Source organism: Hyla sarda, chromosome 1 (genome assembly GCF_029499605.1).
Source record: "Hyla sarda isolate aHylSar1 chromosome 1, aHylSar1.hap1, whole genome shotgun sequence".
Lineage (NCBI taxonomy): Eukaryota > Metazoa > Chordata > Amphibia > Anura > Hylidae > Hyla > Hyla sarda.
Genome location: NC_079189.1, coordinates 416,096,218 through 416,114,444, shown reverse-complemented (window position 1 = coordinate 416,114,444; position 18,227 = coordinate 416,096,218). Strand labels below are relative to the sequence as shown.

At 42.9% G+C, this 18,227-nt stretch overlaps 1 protein-coding gene across 1 annotated transcript in view; it reads right to left on the bottom strand.

Moving 5' to 3' along the window:
• MYO1H (myosin IH) overlaps nucleotides 1-18,227 on the bottom strand; it is a 151,456-nt gene that overhangs the window by 79,108 nt on the left and 54,121 nt on the right. Inside the window, exons 12-13 of the mRNA XM_056528858.1 lie at nucleotides 13,747-13,791; nucleotides 10,679-10,685 (exon numbers count right to left, since the gene is read on the bottom strand). Coding sequence (XP_056384833.1) covers nucleotides 10,679-10,685; nucleotides 13,747-13,791 — 52 coding nt within the window. The remainder of the gene's footprint in view (nucleotides 1-10,678; nucleotides 10,686-13,746; nucleotides 13,792-18,227) is intronic.

The window sequence follows — 18,227 nt, the reverse complement described above, 5'->3', positions numbered from 1 at the left end:
CTCTTATCAGCTTGTGCCTTCATGCATGAGGAAGCCTGAGATAATGACTGACGAGTTTGTTGCCAGATGAGGAGAAGTCACGGACCAGCTCATCAACAGCAGGCACACCGGAGGAAACTGGGAGTGGAAGAGGTGAACGGGGATGGAGCCCATAGACAACAAAGAAGGGAGACTAATTTGTGGACTCGGAATCCTTATGATTATATGAGAATTCTGCTCAGAGGAGGAGATCGACCCAATCGTCTTGTCGAGCTGAAACAAAATGCCGAAGATAAGTCTTGAGAATTTGATTAACCCTCTAAACCTGACCGTTGGACTGAGGGTGGTAGACCGAGGAGAAGTCCAGATTGATGTCCAGACGGGTACAAGGGCTCGCCAGAACTTAGAGACAAACTGCACTCCGTGATCCGAAATGATATGCTGAGGAAGACCCTGTAAGCGAAAGGTATGCAGCAAGAAGTACTTTGCCAGCTGAGGGACAGAAGGAAGACCAGGCAGGGGAATGAAATGGGCCATCTTGGAAAAGCGATCTACCATGACCCAAATGACAGTGTTATTACAAGATGGTGGCAAATCGGTGTTGAAAACCATGGCGATATGGGACCAGGGAGTCCCCGGAATTGGTAAAGGCTGTAAAAGTCCTGCAGATCTCTGTCGAGAAGTTTTGTCATGGGCACAAGTATCAAAGGAACGGACAAAATCAGAAACGTTCAACATCACGTTCAAGATGGGGCCACCAGTAGAGCCGAGAGATTAGTAGTAGAGTCTTACGTATTCCAGGATGACCTGCTGACAAGGAAGAATGACCCGATTTCAGTACCTTGCATCTCAGTCTGGCAGGCACAAAGGATTTTCCCGGAGGAACTTGCTGAATTTCGGCCGGAGCGTCAGAATTCAAATGGTCAGGAGGAATAATATGCATGGGCGTGGAGTCCAAACCAAAGAATTAAAAGGATCTGGAGAGAACATCTTCCCTGATGTTCTTGTCTGCTGGACGGAAGTGAATGAAGTAGTTGAACCTTGAAAAGAACAGAAACCACCTTGCCTGGCAGGGATTCAAATGCTGAGCAGACTGGAGGTATACAATATTCTTATGATCAGAGTAGATGCTGACCGGATGAGAAGATTCTTTCAATAGATGTCACCATTCCTCCAAAGCTAGCTTGATAGCAAGGAGTTCACTGTCTCCTATGGAGTAATTCCTCTCAGCAGGAGAGAAGGTCTTGGAGAAGAACCCAAAAGTTACAGTCTTGCCCTTGGCGTTTTTCTGAGTAAGAATGGCACCAGCTCCAACAGATGAGGCATCAACCTCCAAAGCAAAGGGCCTCTCCGGATCAGGTCTTGTAAGCATGGGAGCAGAGGCAAAGGCTGGCTTTAAATTGGAGAAGGCCACTTCGGACTCATGTGGCCAAGACTTAGGATTAGAAGCCTTTTAAGTGAGAGCTACAATTGGAGAAACCAAGAATTAAAAGTGTGGGATAAATTGACAATAATAGTTAGCGAATCCCAGAAAGCGTTGAATAGCACGGAGGCCAATCCAATACCACAGACAATTTATCTGGACCCATCTGCAGGCCTTGATGAGAGACAATGTAGCCAAGAAACGGAAGACAAGATTTCTCGAATAGGCATTTCTCAAGTTTGGCATAGAGATGATTCTTCCGTAGATGCTGTAGAACCAGACGAACATGAGTTCAGTGCTCCTCTAAGTTGGTAGAGAAGATCAGGATGTCATCTAGGTAAACGACAACACAGGTGTAGAGAAGATCACGGAAGATATCATTGACAAACTCTTGAAAAACGGCTGGAGCATTGCAGAGACCAAAAGGCATTACGAGATACTCAAAATGTCCATCACGAATATTGAAGGACGTTTTCCATTCATCTCCCTTGCGGATACGAATGAGGTTATACGCTCCACGTAAGTCCAACTTGGAGAAGACCTTGGCACAACGGAGAAGATCAAAAAGTTCAGAGATAAGAGGTAATGGATAACAATTCTTTTTTTTATTTTTTATTTTAAACAATTTTTTATTTTCCAAATATTTTAGGGACAAAGAAACAAATCAAACAGCCACAGTACAGTACAAGACATTGCAAGCCTGCAAGAATGTAGATACATATCAAAACGTAGCATTGTGCATGTACAGGCTCTGTCCACTATACTTGGTTAACATGTAGAGCATAACACAAAAAACACTAGTTACATAAAGTATGTATCCAGGGTTAGCGTAATGTGAGGCAATCATGCATCACAAATGTAGTACTTAATTCCATGCACCAGCTAAGTTAGGTTAGATCATCCTACTCAAAGCTATATTCCAGTTAGCAAAAATCTATCTAAAACTACACTCCTAAATAACGAATTCTACTTATCAGTTTTTTCAGCATCAGACCATAGTGACCATCACAACAACACTCACATTGTCTAGTAGGTGGTTCCCAGATTACATCAGTGAATTCAATCCGGTGCTCTACATGGACAATGGGGACTAGATAGCCATGCTGCCCACTGCATTGTATAATGTGTGTATTGTCCATTAGCCAGAGCATAGATCCTTTCATAGTTACAGGATGTGTTTACCAAGGCAATCACTTCCATTAATGTCGGGGATTCCGTCTCCTTCCATCTTCGTGTGATAAGTAACTTTGTGGACATGAGAATGAACGCAGTAGGAGTACGGACTTCCTTTGGGATATGATTTAAATCTATGAACAACAATGCCAGACTAGGCTTTAAGTCTATGTGATAACCCAAAAGATTACTTATTAACATGGCGACTCCTAACCACAGTGAGAGAAGCCTAGGGCAGCCCCAAAGGGTATGTAGTAAAGTACCGACCTGTCCACATCCCCTCCAGCAAAGATTAGAGCAGTCAGCATTAAATAAGTGCAGACGGGAAGGGGTGAAGTACCACCTGTAAATAGACTTGACCACAACCTCCTGGAAGTTTGTACATCTAAATAATTTCCTAGAGTCCGTTAACGCTCTGAGCCACTGCTTAGTGGAAAATTCGGTCCCTATGTCTTTCTCCCATTTGTCCATAAATGGCAGTCTTTTGGGCAATGATTTGTCATCTAGGAGGTTGTAGAAAAACGTAATGCCTTTTTTAGTGGGAGAGTGTTTCCTGAAGAAAGCATAAACTACTGCAGGTAATCGGATAGATCGTCTAAAATATTGTGAGAGTAAGCTTCTAATTTGGAGACTTTTGTAGAATTCCTTATGAGGAATTTTATAGGTGTCCTGAAGCGTTTGAAAGTGTTCATCTCCTTGAGGGCTCACTAGGTCTTGTGCAGTCAGAATGCCATTTTCTTTCCAAGTTACAAGGTCTAAGTCAGGTATGTGATATGAGATAAAGTCTAGGGGTACACTGTCTAATGGGCAGACTGTCTGTGGGAGGGGTTGTTTCAAGAGGGACCTCCACATCAGGTCAGATACTTTTATAGCAGATAGGTATGAGGGAGGTGGTTTCATTCCTTTAGCTATTAATAGGAGGCGGGACTTAAGGGAAACGGGGTTCGAGCAGCTTGCCTCTAGGGTCACCCAAAGTTTTTCAGTATTGTTGGACCACCAATGTTGGAGTTGATCCAATATACAAGCCTTATGGTAGTCTTCTACGTGTGGAAGGCCCAGTCCCCCCACATCTCTAGGTCTAGTCATGATTTTCCTAGCTACCCTTGGTTTTATCCCAAGCCAAATAAAGGTCGCAACCAATTTATCTAGATTTGTAAAATATGATTTAGGGATTGAAATTGGCAGTGTTCTAAAAAGATACAGTAGTTTGGGAAGTGCTAGCATTTTAAAGGCTGCCAGACGACCGAACCAAGACAGTATTGTTTTCGAGCAAGATAGCAAAGATTGGGAAAGAGAGGAAGCCAAAGGGAGGAAGTTAGCTTGAAAGAGTTGAGTGGAGGGGAATGTTAATTGGAGCCCCAAATAGGTGACTGCCCTCTCCTGCCAGTCTAATTGAAATCTTAATTTCAAGTCTTCCAACAGTTGAGGTGGTGAGATGAATTGGGAGTATTTGCGATTTCGTTACATTTAGCTTGTAATACGACAATTTACTGAATTCGTCTATGATATTAAAAAGGGAAGAGAGCGAATTCTCCACATCTGTAAGGGTGAGTATAACATCATCGGCAAATAGCGCCAACTTATGCTCCACGCCATTCACCTGGATCCCTTTTATAGCAGAGCTATTGCGAATCGCTTGCGCAAGAGGTTCTATTGTGAGCACAAACAACAGAGGGGAGAACGGACAGCCCTGTCTGGTGCCGTTCGACAGGGTGAACTGGTCAGATAGCGATCCATTTGTAAATACCATCGCTGCAGGGTTGGAGTATAGCGCTCGGATCGCAGTGAGAATATGTCCTGAGATGCCAAAAGCCTCCAACACCGAAAAGGCATATTGCCAGTTCACCCTGTCGAAAGCTTTTTCAGCGTCTAATGTCAAGAATGCTGAGGGGAGGTCAAAATGTTTGCAATGTTGGAGCAATGATATAACCCTACGGGTGTTATCTGGTGCCTACCGTCCCAATGTGAAGCCCACTTGATCTTGACCCACTATTTGGGGGAGTAATGGCGCCAGGCGTGCCGCTAGGATCTTGGCGTAGATTTTCACATCACTATTTAAAAGTGAGATGGGTCTATAATTAGTAGTCAAGTTCGCAGGCTTACCGGGTTTAGGTATGGTGGTGATAAGGGCAGTCAACATCTCCCTCGGCAAGGACCCCGATTCCATTGCTGTTGAGAAAACCGCACCCAGATGGGGTACCAATATGGAGCTATATTTCTTGTAATATTCATTAGGTAGGCCATCTGGGCCTGGAGTCTTGTGGGCTGGTAAAGTCCTTATTGCTTTAAGTATTTCTTGGCTGTCAATAGGTTTGTTAAGATCAGAGAGGGAGGATTCAGGTAGACGAGGCAAATATAAGGAAGAAAGAAAGGATGATATATCTGCACTGTTTGTTTGGGCCGTCTGTGCATCTGCATTCAGATTGTAGAGAGTAGCGTAATAATCGCGAAAGGCATTAGCTATACCCCTAGGTGACAGTATTTTATCTTTGGAGGTGGGGTGGATGATTTCTTGTATACGGTTTCTCAGTATTTTAGGCTTTAATTTTCTGGCTAAAAAGGAACCTGTCCTATTGTCCTGTGTGTAGAATTTAAATTTTGACTTTTGCAGCTCTTTTTCATATTGATACAGTAGCAGTTGTCCCAAATGAGTTCTCTCTGGGGTCAGATGTGCTAGAGTTTCGGGGTTTGGCGACGCCTTGTGTAAGGTCTCTAGAGTCGCTATTTTGCCTAACGCTTCCGTCACCTGCCTGGAGCGCTGTTTTTTAACAGTTGCGCCCAACTGTATGAAAGAGCCTTGCACAACTGCTTTGTGGGCTAACCACAGAGTATTGTTCGTGACCTCTTGGGATGCATTGAGACTAAAGTACTCCCTCAGAGTCTGTCCTATTTTATGGCTATGCTCTGTGTGGTCCATAAAATGTGTATTAGCTCTCCAGACGAAATCACTACGATCCGGTGCTACATTAATTAATTGCAAGAGCACTGTGGCATGATCAGTCCATGTCAATTGTTTTATCGCTGTGTCAGTAACCATATCTTGTAAGCCCCTAGAGACTAGGATCAAATCTATCCTTGAGTAAGTGTGGAATCTTGGAGAAAAATAGGTGTAGTCATGTTCGGAGGCGTGATGTAGCCTCCAGGCATTGAACAGTCCAAATGAGTCAAGCAAGGGTTTATTATAAAAAGCCCTGTGTTTCGTAGGATCTGATAGGTCCATCTGAGGGTCAGAAACAGAGTTAAGATCACCACAAAGCAAAAGTTCTCCACATTGCACCGAGGTGATCAACTTGAGTGTTTTCCTTAAGAATCTACTTTGGTGCTTATTTGGGGCGTACACATTCGCCATAGTGTATGGACGTCCCTCTAGTGTGCAGACTAAGATGATGTATCTGCTCTGTGGGTCAATCAGTTGCATATGTATGGTAACAGCAAGATCCTGTCTAAACGCAATCAGTACACCTCTTTTTTTTTTTTTTTTAAAGGTAGAGCTGATTATAGTGGGAAACTTTTTATGGCTAATGGTCGGGGGGTTAGTGGATGCAAGGTGGGTTTCCTGTATACAGATTATGGAGGAGTCATGTCTCTCCACCTCCCGCCACAAAAATTTTATTTTTTGGGGGCTATTTAAGCCATTAACATTAAGGGAAAGTACTCCAAGAGGCATGTTGAGGATTTAGAAATAGTAAACCTCAGCGTCAGGATAAAGGAATGAGATTAAAAACTTGACTGGACTCTATCGGACTCAGACAAGGATGTCACACCCGTTCACACAAAGTTAAAAACCTGACAGAGGTCTAAGACCACTAGACGGGGATGTCACAAAACAGTCACTTACCCCTGGTCAAAGGTCACTGGTCTGATGCTGAATTTCGCTCAATATTAGGAAACTGAACGCAATAACTTGGCACAATTCTACAATTACAATGGAGAAAATAAGTACACAGTAAAGTAAACAGTAAATGTGCACTTTGGAAAATTATTAGACCAATCTAAATGCTATATTCATGCACTAGGAATTAGTTCCACTCTCTCAGAGGAGTGGTAGGCAACACAGTAACGGAGAGTATAGAAGTACAGAATAAGAAAGGCAACTAAAACTTTAGAAATAAAAAAGAAAAGTGTCGGTGATTTCTCCTGTAGCAGGTACACCGAATAAGTGGGCGTGTAAATAAGAAATTAAAGAAATATAGCAATCATAAGCTACTCAGTCTACCACCCAAAGGTATACGGAGGTGTCTATGTAAGCACTGGATTCAGTCCGGATCACAGTTCACTGGAGAAGCGTCTCCTGGGTCCTCTGCCTCTTCTCCCTCTATGATCATTCCCCACTCCTGTAATGTAGACAGTCCTTCTTCTGGTGACAAAAAAGCATGAACTTTCCCTTGTCGATTCACAAGAACTTTAGCAGGGAACCCCCACCTATAGGGAACTCTCAAATCTCTCAGGGTCACCGTCAGTTGACTAAAGTTCAGTTTTGCTTGTAGAGTCGCAGCCGACAAATCAGTGTACATGTGTATATCCTCATAAGGCTCAGGTAAGGTAGGGTGTCTCCGTGAGTATTGCAACAGTAGATCTTTAGTATGGAAGAAAGTGAAGCGAGCCAGGACATCTCGTGGGACCTCGTCAGGCAAGTTGCGAGGTTTAGGCACTCTGATGGCTCTGTCCACACTGTACTCATAAGGTTCCATATCAGGCAGCAGATGTCTAGTCATTTGAAGTACATATTTGGCCAGCTGATTTCCTGCTACTTCCTCAGGGATGCCTCTAAATTTGACATTATTGCGTCTATTTCTGTCTTCATAATCTACCATTTTTGCATGTAAGGCTTCAACCTTGTCATCTAATGCATTATGAGCGCCTTGAAGATCATTGTGGGCTTTTGCAAATGTCACCAGCTTTGTCTCTGTATTAGCCACTTTATGTTCCAGTATGGTGGAGGTGATCTGCATGGGCTTAAGCAACTTAGAAAAGTCGACTTGTAGGGAATTACGGAGCGCTAGCAACATGTCCTTAAGTACTGTGTCGGACACCGTTTTATCAGAAGTGTGGTAGGAGGCAAAGATATCCTTCTCGCAAGGCTGGTCAGCAATAGGGATAACATCATCCACCCCGTCTGGTCCAGCCAGACGAGGTCTCTGTTTCAAGGGACTGACCTGTGGTGAGCTCCCGTTCTCTGTTGCAGACTTTCGGAGTTCAGAGGCTGCAGGCTGTACAGCAAGGCCATCTCCACGAACCTCCTCCGTCTCTAGAGGAATGGAGTTCCGCGGCATTTCCGATCCCACTGGCGAGCCCCATGTCAGCGGCACTTCAAAAGTCAGCTGCTGATTCACCCGTGTAGACGGTAGGCTATGGAAAGGGCTCACCCTCACCGGTCCTTGTGCTTTATTCCTCCCGTGCCGTCCGGCAGTTGCTGGTTTCTGCGAGGCGCGCGTCTCGGCGCCATCTTGGAAAGGTGCGCGGGCCTGCGCTCTGGTCCGAAAAAACTGAGATAACTGCTTATTCCCTCCGTCACTCATATTTCTTTTCCTGCTATGAGTCGCCATTGTAGTTTGGAAAGTCCAATTTGTAGTGTGGAGTCGCTAGCAGGGTCTCTGTCGCTGGTAAAAGCGGTGCTGTAGCAGGAGCTCTCACTCTAAGCAGCCATCTCTCTCGGTGGCCAAACCACACCCCTGGATAACGATTCTTGACCGTGATTTTGTTAAGCTACAAACCTGCTCCGGTGGGAGAGGAGGACTTACTGATAAATCCCTTTTGGAGATTCTCCTGGATATACTCTCAGACTATGGTCTCAGGAACCAACAAAGGATAAATCCTTCCACGAGGAGGAGTAGTACCAGGCAGAAGATCTATAGGACAGCCGTAAGGACGATGTGACGGCAGAGACTCAGCCTGCTTCTTGAAAAAGATGTCAGCAAAATCTTGGTAAGGTGGCAGCAGACCAGGTAAAGGAGGAAGACGAGTAACAACTTTAAGCTGAACTGGTTGGAGGCAAAGATTTTGACAGGATTGTCCAAAGCAAATAATTTCTCCATTTCTCCAATCCAGTTGCAAAGAATGGCGTTGCAGGCAAGCAAGGCCAAGAAGAATCTCAGAAGTACAGTGTGGCAGTACATAGAATTCAATCTTTTCTTTATGCAATACTCCACTTGCATGACGAGAGATTCGGTACGGAAGTGAACCATACAGTGCAGATTTTGTCCATTAACTTAGAAGATGAACAAGGGCTTGGAAAGCAGAGTGACAGGAAGATGATACTTGTGGACCAAAGAAGCATCAATAAAGTCACCTGCGGATCCAGAATCTCAAAATGCTGTAGCGCTGAAGGAAGGAGGACTTGGCTGAAGCGAAGTAGTATTCACACCCAGGGATGCCTCTCCCATGTACCCTAGGTGCGAGCATTTCCTGGAAGCTATGGACAAACAGTACAGTCCTTGAGAAAGTGCTTTGGGCTAGCACAATACAAGCATAAATTCTCACTGCGTCGCCGTGACCTCTCTTGTGTAAGACGAGAACGATCCACTTGCATAGCCTCTTCGGCAAGAGGCACAGGAAACTGTAGAGGTGGACATTGAAACACGGGTGCCAGGCGAGGCTATCTCCATGTTTGGACAGGTTCTCTCTCAAAGCGCAGTTCTTCCTGCCTCTCAGCAAAACGAACATCAGTGCGTGTGGCCAAGTGAATAAGTTCAGTCAAAGAAGACGGAGGATCACGTGCTGCGAGGGCATCTTTAATCCTGCAGTCCTTTTTTTTAATGTGGCACACAAGGCCTCATCATTCCATGCTAGTTTTGAGCCTAGAGTGCAGAATTGAATTGCATAGTCACCAATGGAAGAATTCCCCTGACAGAGGTTCAGCAAAGCCGTCTCAGTTGAGGATGCACGTGCGGGTTCCTCAAAGACACTGTGAAATTCTGCCAAGAAAGCCGACAAATTGGAGGATACCGGGTCACCGCGGTCCCAAAGGGGTGTAGCCCAGGCCAGGGCTTTTCCGGACAGTAGGCTAATGACAAAGGCCACCTTTCGCACGTTTCATCGGAAACTGTTCAGACATGAGCTTTAAGTGCATGGAGCACTGTGTAAAGAAACGTCTGTATAACTTGGAATCCCCATCATACTTAGAAGGCAAAGGCAGACGTAGCTGGGAGCCAGAAGACACTGCAGAAACTGGTGGAGGGAGTGGGACAGGTTGCGGTTGCTGCTGCTGTTGTTGCTGCAAGGACAATAGCTGCTGCATCATAGCAGATAGTTGGGTAAGTTGCTGTGCCTGTCGAGCCAACTGCTGAGCCTGACGTAGCCCAAAGGAGGGAAGATCCGCGACTTCAGGCAGGGGTGCCTCAGCGGGATCTATGGCCGGATCTTACTGTAATACTCACGTTTCAGCATATAGGAACACAGGTGGATGTGGATCCGCTGGACCTGTGTGGCAGATGACACCATAAAGCTGTACACAAGATATATTGATGATTTACTGTTTATTTGGCATGGAACCAAGGAGCGGAGTCTAAGGTGCTGCTGGTTTTCACTAGAGCTTGCCGCAAAGCGGGATGGACTTGCTGCGGCAGGCGGCACGGCACCCAGGTCACGACCCCTGGCACGGCTCGACCACACAGGCGGCTGAGGAATGCAAGGCACAGGTAGGATACGGCAACTCATGGTCAGGATAGCAGAAGGTCAGGGCTGGCAGCACAGTAGTTTAGTCAGGAATGTAGCAAGTGGTCAGTAGGCAGGCGGCAAAGGAGCAAGGTCAGGTCACAGAGCAAAGGGTATGATACACGGCAAGGCAATACACAGGAATGCTTTATCTTAGGCAATAGGGTAAAAAAGATCCATCAGGGAAGTGTGGGAGGTGGAGGAATTTATTAAGTGTGCACAGGTGTTACTTAATTAATGGGTGCACTGGCCCTTTAAATTTCAGAGCTCCGGCGCACGCGTGACCTAAGGGACGGGGACACGCATGCCGAAGCACAAAAGCTGAGGAGAGTGCAACAATCCTGCAAGAAATATTTATTTATTTATTTATTTATTTTAAATGAACTGGTGCATGAAAGTTTAACAGATTTGTAAATTACTTCTATTAAAAAATCTTTATCCTTCCAGTACTTATTAGCTTCTGAATACTACAGAGGAAATTATTTTCTTTTTTGGAACTCAGAGCTCTCTGCTGAATCACAAGCACAGTGCTCTCTGCTGACAGCTCTGTCCATTTTAAGAACTGTTCAGAGTAGGAGTAAATCCCCATTGCAAACTTATGCTGCTCTGGGAAGTTCCTAAAATGGACAGAGATGTCAGCAGAGAGCACTGTGCTTGTGATTCAGCAGAGAGCTCTGAGTTCCAAAAAGAAAAGAATTTCCTCTGTAGTATTCTGCAGCTAATAAGTACTGGAAGGATTAAGATTCTTTAATAGAAGTAATTTACAAATCTGTTTAACTTTATGCCACCAGTTGATAAAAAATAAATAAAAAGGTTTTCACCGAAGTATCCCTTTCATCTCAGACCCCTAGGTATAAGGTTTTCTGTGATATACAGCCGTAGGTAGGGTAAATCAATGTGGTGCTGGATTTCAGTTTTAAATGCTCGCTCTAAATCTGAAAACATTTTGGGAAGGTCGCATTGTGCGGTAGTGGTATCAGGGTGTTTAGATGTTATTGGGTACTCTGTGTCTGATAGTGTGTCACACGCAACAAATTGGTCAATCAGGTGGTCACATTCAGTCAGTCTAGTGGAACAGTAATCCATTCTCACAGTGGGTTTATACAGAAATGGTACTTATACACACAGATATATAGTAAGTAAATACGATATTGGTAAAGAGATGAAATATGAATGCACAGATTCCTATTATGAAGTTGCTCAGATTATTAATCACAATTGGATTGCATATACTAGTATTCACAAACTTATACAATGCATACCAGTCATCACTAGTAATTTTTGCAGTTGGCGCATGCACACTGAGCTCCGAGGGATATCGGGCTATTGCGAAGGATATCCCGTCCTTCACATCAGCACTCAAGGGAGTGCAAACAAACATGTTAATAGTTATGTTTCATCAATAAAAATGCTGTATTGTGTATAAATGTCATGTATGAATGTTTACTAATGTGATCATGGGTTTTACCAGTTTTATTTTCACTGTATGACGCAGATCCTGCAAGCCCAGTGGGCGTAACTTGTTTTGTTTTGCAATTTTGGTGCCAGTATGTATGTGTATATAAACAAAGTATGTCCCACTGTCCTTATACAAGCCTTTTTACCTGAGGACTGTTGCACTGTTGCCTCGAAATTAGTAGTTTTCAGGCTTAATAAAGGTACCTAACAAGCAGATGGCCTTGTTGTTTGCACTACAACCCAGCTTTTCCGAGATTCACTTGCCATTTACAGATCGGCAGAAGATGTCCTGATGCCGACCCCGGGAAGCAGCACCACACTTTCTATCCACATGCATATAGTAGTTGTGTATTACACAACTCTGCCATGTGAGCAAACCTGTACTAACAACTGTTTCTCAGACGCTATACAACCCCTTGTGCAAATGATATTATGCCATAGGAAGCCCTGTCTTTGTTTTCATTTCAAGATACATTGCTATTTATCGGACCAAGAGACTTGGATTCCGAACATGCGAACAGAGGATCCTTTCCTTCCAATTCACCATAAGGTGACTGTGTAATAAGGTTCCTCTAGTTCCAACTGGGCATTGAAGCTCCTTTATGGACTTTGTTTTATGGACTTATTTTTACATCAATTTGATCCCATTAATTGTTATGTTTATGCTTATGCATGTTATTTACCATGGACATTACCCCTCAATCCAATGGGAAATTGACTTTGCTTTGTCATTTTTTAACAGCACTTTATGCATAGACTGTATGTGAACAAACAGAACTTTATACTAAATGTTGTGCCTTGTCCTGTGACCATCTATTGCCAAGGTGTAATTCTCTCTCGCCTGTAGCAATTGTATAGGTTTGTGAATACTAGTATATGCAATCCGTTTGTGATTAATAATCTGATGTCATGACTGACTGGGGGAGACAGGGAGAGTGAGCCCTAAACTGACCCTAAAAACACTCTCCCTGCCTACTTGCCCATCCATCCTAACCAATGGATCAACAACTTGGAGCAGGTCCCTACCTGCCCTACAGTGCAGTGGCATAAAAAAAACAAATAATAAACATAGTTGGTCACAGGTCAGAAACAGAAACTGAAAACTACCAGACAACCAGATATACCAGACAGGATACAAATACTAACAGGGCAGAATATAAACTGGCAAACTTATCAAGAACATAGGACACTCTTCACACTGGAACACAGAACAAACAAACTGGACACCCCACAAAAAGGAGTAGATGAAATAATAAAACCAAATAGACTACTGGCCAGTGGGCACACTCCACAATGTGAACAGGATGCTGACCCAGTAGGAACCAAAAATATAATACATGAAACTTCATAAAAACAGATACAAGAAAATCAGGATACTAGATAGGATATATTTCAAGATACAAGACAGGATAAATCAAAACCAAACTCCACTAAGAGGAGAAACGCAGGACAGGATTCTCACAGTGTGAACACAGACCAAACAAATCCTAAAAACCGACTAAATGTAACCGACTAAAATCTATAGTAAACAAGACTAATTAACCATGGCTAAAAACTCAGATAAAATATCACAAGATAATTACAGACTAGGAAGTATATTGCACAAATAGACTCATAATAGCTTAATTGTACTTCATACTTCAGACATCATAGCAGCATGCATGCACAAACAGACATCATAGTAGCAACAGGTCAATCACCAGCCCAGAACCTAGACTGAGCTGGAGATATATAGACACACCTGCACTGCCATTAGGTGAAAGAATTAACTCTTCCACGCCTGGAAAGGAAAGCACAGAAAACATAATGCATGAAAAACAAGGTCTGAACAGGGCCTAAAACGGAAAAATGCAGAAAAAAATAAACGGACATTACATCTGAGCAACTTCATAATATTGTGTATTCATATTGCGTCTCTTTACCAATATCGTATTTACTTACCATATATCTGTGTGTATAAGTACTATTTCTGTGTAAACCCACTGTGAGAATGGATTATTGTGCCACCAGACTGACTGGACGTGACTGCCTGATTGACCAATTTGTTGCGTGTGACACACTATCAGACACAGAGAACCCAATAACATCTAAACACCCTAATACCACTACAGCACAATACGACCTTCCCAAAATGTTTTCAGATATAGAGCAAGCATTAAAAAGTGAAATACAGCACCACATTGACTTACGCTACCTACAGCTCTATATCATAGAAAACATTATACCTAGAGGTCTGAGATTAAGACCAGAACCTGTTTGTAAAGAAGACCATGCCTTTGACACTGAATGGAAGGAAAGGATACACAACTTTTCACTGACCATCATGGAATTATTGTGTAAAAAACGGGAGTTAGTATGCCACGATCTTAACACAGAAATCCAAAACCTCACGGACACCATCAACAAACATAGGAATCAACAGGATTTCCCGAGGCTTGATAGAATTCTCACAATGAGAATTCTCAACATTGAAAGAGATGTCCTAGAAAAGAAAACAAATAAGCTCAATCAGGACAGGAAGGACTACGAGAAATATAAAATTTTGGCTTAAGGAACACTACAACAATCCTACAATGGATCACAAGAAACAAAGTTCGAATCATAACAGGGCCCCCCCCCCCCCCCCGAATCTTAACACGCATGGACCCAGGAAGAACAACCCGAATAGGCAAAATAAAAGGCATTTTAGTAATAGCAAACTTTGCCCCTGGACTGGCAAGGATAAAGAACACAAGATAAGGGACCAGACTGTGAAATAAAAAACCCTAATAACAGTAAAAATCCCTCCGGAAAAGGAAGACGTAAGTCCCATTCATCCACACGAAAGCCAAAACCAAGAACCACCCTTGAAGGAACCCCTGGTGGGGCTGACAGAGTTTCCTCTCCTGTCTAAAAGGCTTTCTGACCAAGTAACAATCCTGCAAGAATTAAATAAGATGAAAGATAGACAAAAATCCACAGTTTTGGTGGATATCGATCCAGCAGATATGGATACCAAGGAACCACCCACCTTGAACACAGAAGATTTGGATAAACTATATGAGGAGGCATCCATCCGCTCCTCCCTGGCTCTACCACCCACATTTTTTACAGACATCTTACCAGCAGATCTACGTCCCTCCACGGTGTCCGACCTCTTGACTGATTACGATCTGCGAAACACAACTCTCGGCAAATAGTCAACATCATCTGTGGATGAGCAACACAATGCTCCCAAAAAAACTACCCCACCTAAGAGTGATACCAGCAACCACTCAACTTTTTTTTTAGACCTTCCCCCACCCTCACACCAACTTCAATGTCTGAAGTAAAGATCCCAATTTTTAAAGCCCAAGATCTCAAAAGAGGAAAGAACCCGAGAAAGAAAAAGAAAGACCAAAAGGGGCTGCAGGGGGAGAAGGAGCAAGGAGAAAAGAGACGCTACTGCCGAAAATAAAGAAAAACAGAACCCACCAATAACAATAGACAACAGTCAGAGGGAAAGCATAAAGATATTTAATCTCTCGACTGCAGAATGCAGCCTTTTGAATAAAGGACTGTCTTTTTGCTCCTCCAACGGGATTAATGACCTTGAGTTATATGTGGATGTACACAAATTCATCCGCAAGTTAACACTTACTAGACATTTTAATCTACCTAACCAGCCAGAGAAGGAAATAAACATAATCGAGGAAAGGACTCAATCCTTGAACCCCCCACCCAATCCTTCATTACTCAAACCACCAGCATCCTTCTTTCCCACGCACCACAAAGTACATTTTATTGACACCTTTTTTGAACTAGTGGCAATGGACTTTAGAAAAATAACTCAAAAAGGTTCCACAGAACACAACCTTACTAAAAAAGAAAGCGGCATCTTGGAGGTATTATCCAAGAACACAAATCTGGTAGTGAGAAGTGCGCATAAGTGTGGAGGTATTGTGTTACAGGACCGAGCCGATAATGTAAAAGAAGCCTACAGAATCTTGGAAGACTGTAATTATTATACTACACTCACTTATAATCCAACAATTGAATATCAGAAGATTTGCTCCCATCTGGTAGAGGAAGCATATACGAATGGAATCCTCACTAAGAAAGTATAGTCAGAAACCCAAAGACAGCAATATTTAATCACCTACCCAAGATTCATAAGACCTTGGAGAACCTGCCAGGATGACCTTATATATCAGGAATTGACTCCATCACAAGCAACATGTCCAAATATATAGATATGCTATTGCAGAACCATGTAATCACACTGGAATCTTACCTCAAAGATACCCCGACGCTGATAGAAATTTTGAAAAATCTGGAATGGCAACCTGGCTACCTATGGGCAAATTTAGATGTTGCAGCACTTTATTCAAACATTCCTCACAAAGAAGGTTTGGACATGATCAACAAAGTATTGGAGCATGACAAATCCATGCTGGAAGCACAAAAAAAGTTTGTCTCAGATTGCATAAACTTCATCCTTCCACATAATTATCCTAATTTCGCGCCTGCTTTCGCCAACCTTTATATGGGTTCCTTTAAACAAAATGACATCTATAGCAACCATCAATGGAAAAACAACATAAAGCTGTACAAAAATATATATTGATAATTTGCTGTTTATTTGGCTGGGAACACCAGAATACTTCAAAGAGTTTACAAACTGAACAACAACAGCTTCAACATTACACTGACGGGCAAGTGTGATGTAACCATGGAATATCTCGACCTTGAACTATCTAATGAACATGAGAAAAATCATTACAAGGACTTTCTTTAAAAAAGTAGACTGCAATAGTTTACTCTCCTATAGTAGTTGCCATTTTAGAAAATGGAAGCTCAACCTCCCTTACGGCCAATTCTATTGCCTTAGAAGAAACTGTACAAAGAAGAAAGACTACATCACACAGAGCAATATCATATCTGGGAGGCTCATTGAAAAAGGTTACCCAAAAAAAAATGGTGATGTCAGCATATCAATGGGCCCTGAAAAAAAAAGATTCTACAAAAGCAGAAGAATGAGCAACAACCTGAATTTAAGCATAATTTTATCACCACATACTCCAACTGACACAATACAGTGAGAGAAATTCTGGAAAGACACTGGAGGATATTACTACAAGACCCAATCTTACAAGAACACATTCCGAAAAAAAAAAAAACAGTTAACATTCAGAAGGGCAGTAACTCTAAAAAAACAAACTAGCCCCCAGCAGGCTTAGGAGCAACAAAACTACTACAAATAAGGTAATTGAATCTGCACCAGGCACCTTCAAATGTTACGGCAGTGCCTGCAAGTGTTGCCAAAATATCAAAAACGGCACAAACACATTCAAGAGTAACGTCACCGGAGAATTCTTCAAAATCAAGACAGAATAAATTGCTCCACAACATATGTAATATATTTTTTGGAATGCAAAGGCAGGTAACAGTATGTTGGGCGCACAATTCAACAATTGAGATCTCGGATGAACAAACACAGGTCCAACGTTCAAAGAGGATTTTTCCTCCACAGTGTATCTCGACATGCGACAGAGGTACACAACAAGGATTTCTCTGCCTTCAGTCTTACAGTTATAGAGAGTATCCCTGAGAATTCACACAATAGAAAGGAACGTTTACAACAACGTGAATCCTTCTGGAAATACAAGCTCAACACGTTGTTCCCTAGAGGCCTCAATGAGGGCATGGATTTTATCCACTAGAGCCCTAATTCTAATGTTCTGAACACATGCACTATATTTACATATATATAAATTTTTTATATTCAACTACAATTTTAAACACTCATTAGCTACTAACTTTTATCATTTTTATGACACACATTTCATTTGTTGAAAGCATGCATTTTTTCATGTGTTGAAGCATGCATTTTTCATGTGTCCAAGCATGCATTATCATGTGTCCAAGCATGCATTTTAACTCTCTTCAAGCATGCATTTACACTTTCTAATACTCAATCCATTATTTATTCCCCTCAGATTTTTCCTCTAGTAGATATCCTTCCATAGCCCATCCATATCCAAGGGGTTTTGTCTAATATTGCTCTTATTGCACATATATTTTTATGTATACATGCTACCTTTTGTCAGGAACCAGACTAGTATGCAGGTAGTGGATCCTCTGTGTTAGTGAGGTGATGACGTGGGCCGTACCAGGGGACCGGTTCTAAGAAGTTACTGGTTTTCACCAAAGCCCACCGCAAAGCGGGATGGACTTCCTGCGTCGGTAACTACCAAGTCGTATCCCCCGATAGCAACTCAACCACACTAATAGCTGAGATAGGCGTAGTACACAAGGACTAGACAGAGGCGAGGTCAGACGTAGCAGAAGGTCAGGGCAGGCGACAAGGTTTGTAGTCAGGGGCAACAGCAAAAAGTATGGAAACACAGGCTAGGGAACACACTATAACTCTTTCACAGGGCACAAGGCAACAAGATCCGGCAAGGACAGGAAGGGGAAGTGGGTTTTATATATTGTGGGAAGTGATAGAACTGATTGGGCAAGGTACCAATTAATGGTGCACTGGCCCTTTAAATTTCAGAGAGCCGGTGCGCGCGCGCCC